Source organism: Castanea sativa, chromosome 1 (assembly GCF_040712315.1).
Source record: "Castanea sativa cultivar Marrone di Chiusa Pesio chromosome 1, ASM4071231v1".
NCBI classification, from domain to species: domain Eukaryota; kingdom Viridiplantae; phylum Streptophyta; class Magnoliopsida; order Fagales; family Fagaceae; genus Castanea; species Castanea sativa.
Genome location: NC_134013.1, coordinates 29,107,488 through 29,108,911, shown reverse-complemented (window position 1 = coordinate 29,108,911; position 1,424 = coordinate 29,107,488). Strand labels below are relative to the sequence as shown.

At 42.6% G+C, this 1,424-nt stretch overlaps 1 protein-coding gene across 1 annotated transcript; it reads right to left on the bottom strand.

The window, feature by feature from the left end:
• Positions 1-205: 205 nt before the first annotated feature.
• Positions 206-985, bottom strand: LOC142624323 (uncharacterized). Its single transcript, XM_075797860.1, has one exon. The coding sequence runs from the start codon at positions 983-985 to the stop codon at positions 206-208; it is 780 nt and encodes a 259-aa protein (XP_075653975.1).
• Positions 986-1,424: the final 439 nt, after the last annotated feature.

Sequence of the window (1,424 nt, the reverse complement as noted above, 5' to 3'; positions counted from 1 at the left end):
TGAAGTTAACCTGGACCTCTGCATCCTCAACTTGTACGGGTAACCTTATCATCCCCTACGGAATCACTGGTTTCCCATCAAAGCCTACTAATGGTGAATCATATTTCTCCAAGTCCTCGTCTTTCAAATTTAAACCATTAAACAAGTCAGGATACATAATTTTCGCTCCATTTCCATCATCCACCAAGACTCGTTTCACATCATATCACCCGATTCGTATAGTTACTACCAAAGCATCATCATGTGGTTGGCATATTCCTTCCTTATCTTTTTCAGAAAAACCCAACATTGGAGTTGTTGAGAACCTCATCCTTTTTGCCAATTGGTTGCTCCCCTCCACGACCTCATTCCCAAAACCATTATGCACGGACATGACCCAAGAAGGTTCCTCGGCTCCCCTTCTCGGTTGTGCCAAAATGACATTAGTGGTGCCTAAAGCTGGTCGGGGAGTATTTCCACGATACATTCTCATCCCCTGATGCCCAAATTTCCCATCCGGCCGAGACAAGAAATGATTGAGCTTTCCCGCCCTAGCCAATTGGTTCAAATGATCACGCAACACCCTACATTCTTCCGTGGTATGTCCCTTATCTTGATGATAATGACAATGAAGACTTTGGTTTCTTAAGGATGCATCTCCACTCATTTTATTAGGCAATCTAAAATATGGTTCATTTCGTATTTTCTCCAATATTTGGTGTATGGGTTCCTTGAACGGTGAATTAACCAGAGGGGTCTCAGCAGGCAATGGATGACTTGGGAAATCTCGCCTAGGATGATTGCCTTGATACCCCATCCCCCGAAGATCTTTCTTCTCCAGAAATAGTTTTGTCTTTCCTTTGCTTTGAATCTGATCCTCCTCGACTCGTTTATACTTGTCTATACGGTCCATAAGCTGGCACATATCTATAGCTACTTTCATTATCAAGGACTTCCTCAGCCCGTGCTCAGTAGGGAGCCCAACCTTAAAAGTCCTCACAGCCATATCTTCAACATCTCCATCAATTTCATTATATGTCTCCTAATACCGATCTGAATAAGTTTTGAGCATTTCTCCTTCCCTCATTGCCATAGATAGTAGTGCATCCAAAGGCTTAGGGACCCTACTACATGTAATGAACCGAGCACCGAATGCCCTTATCAACTCTTCAAAGGACTTTAAGGAACCTTCCTCCAAAGCATTAAACCACCGCATGGCCACTGGCTCCAGACTGAAAGGAAAGACTTTACACATCAACGCTTCATTATTTGAATAAACTGTCATCTTCTGATTAAAATGGCTAACATGTTCTACAGGATCAGTCCTGCCATTATAAATGGTAAATATAGGTTGAGAAAACCTATGGGGGAGCTTTGCCTTATTTATCCGAGCCATGAAAGGGGATTTAGAGATTTGCCTCAGGGCTTTACTTATTGCATCATTC

Bases quoted from the DNA above. Each gene is read 5' to 3' on its own strand.
- LOC142624323 (XM_075797860.1), bottom strand. From the start codon at position 985: ATGGCTGTGAGGACTTTTAAGGTTGGGCTCCCTACTGAGCACGGGCTG.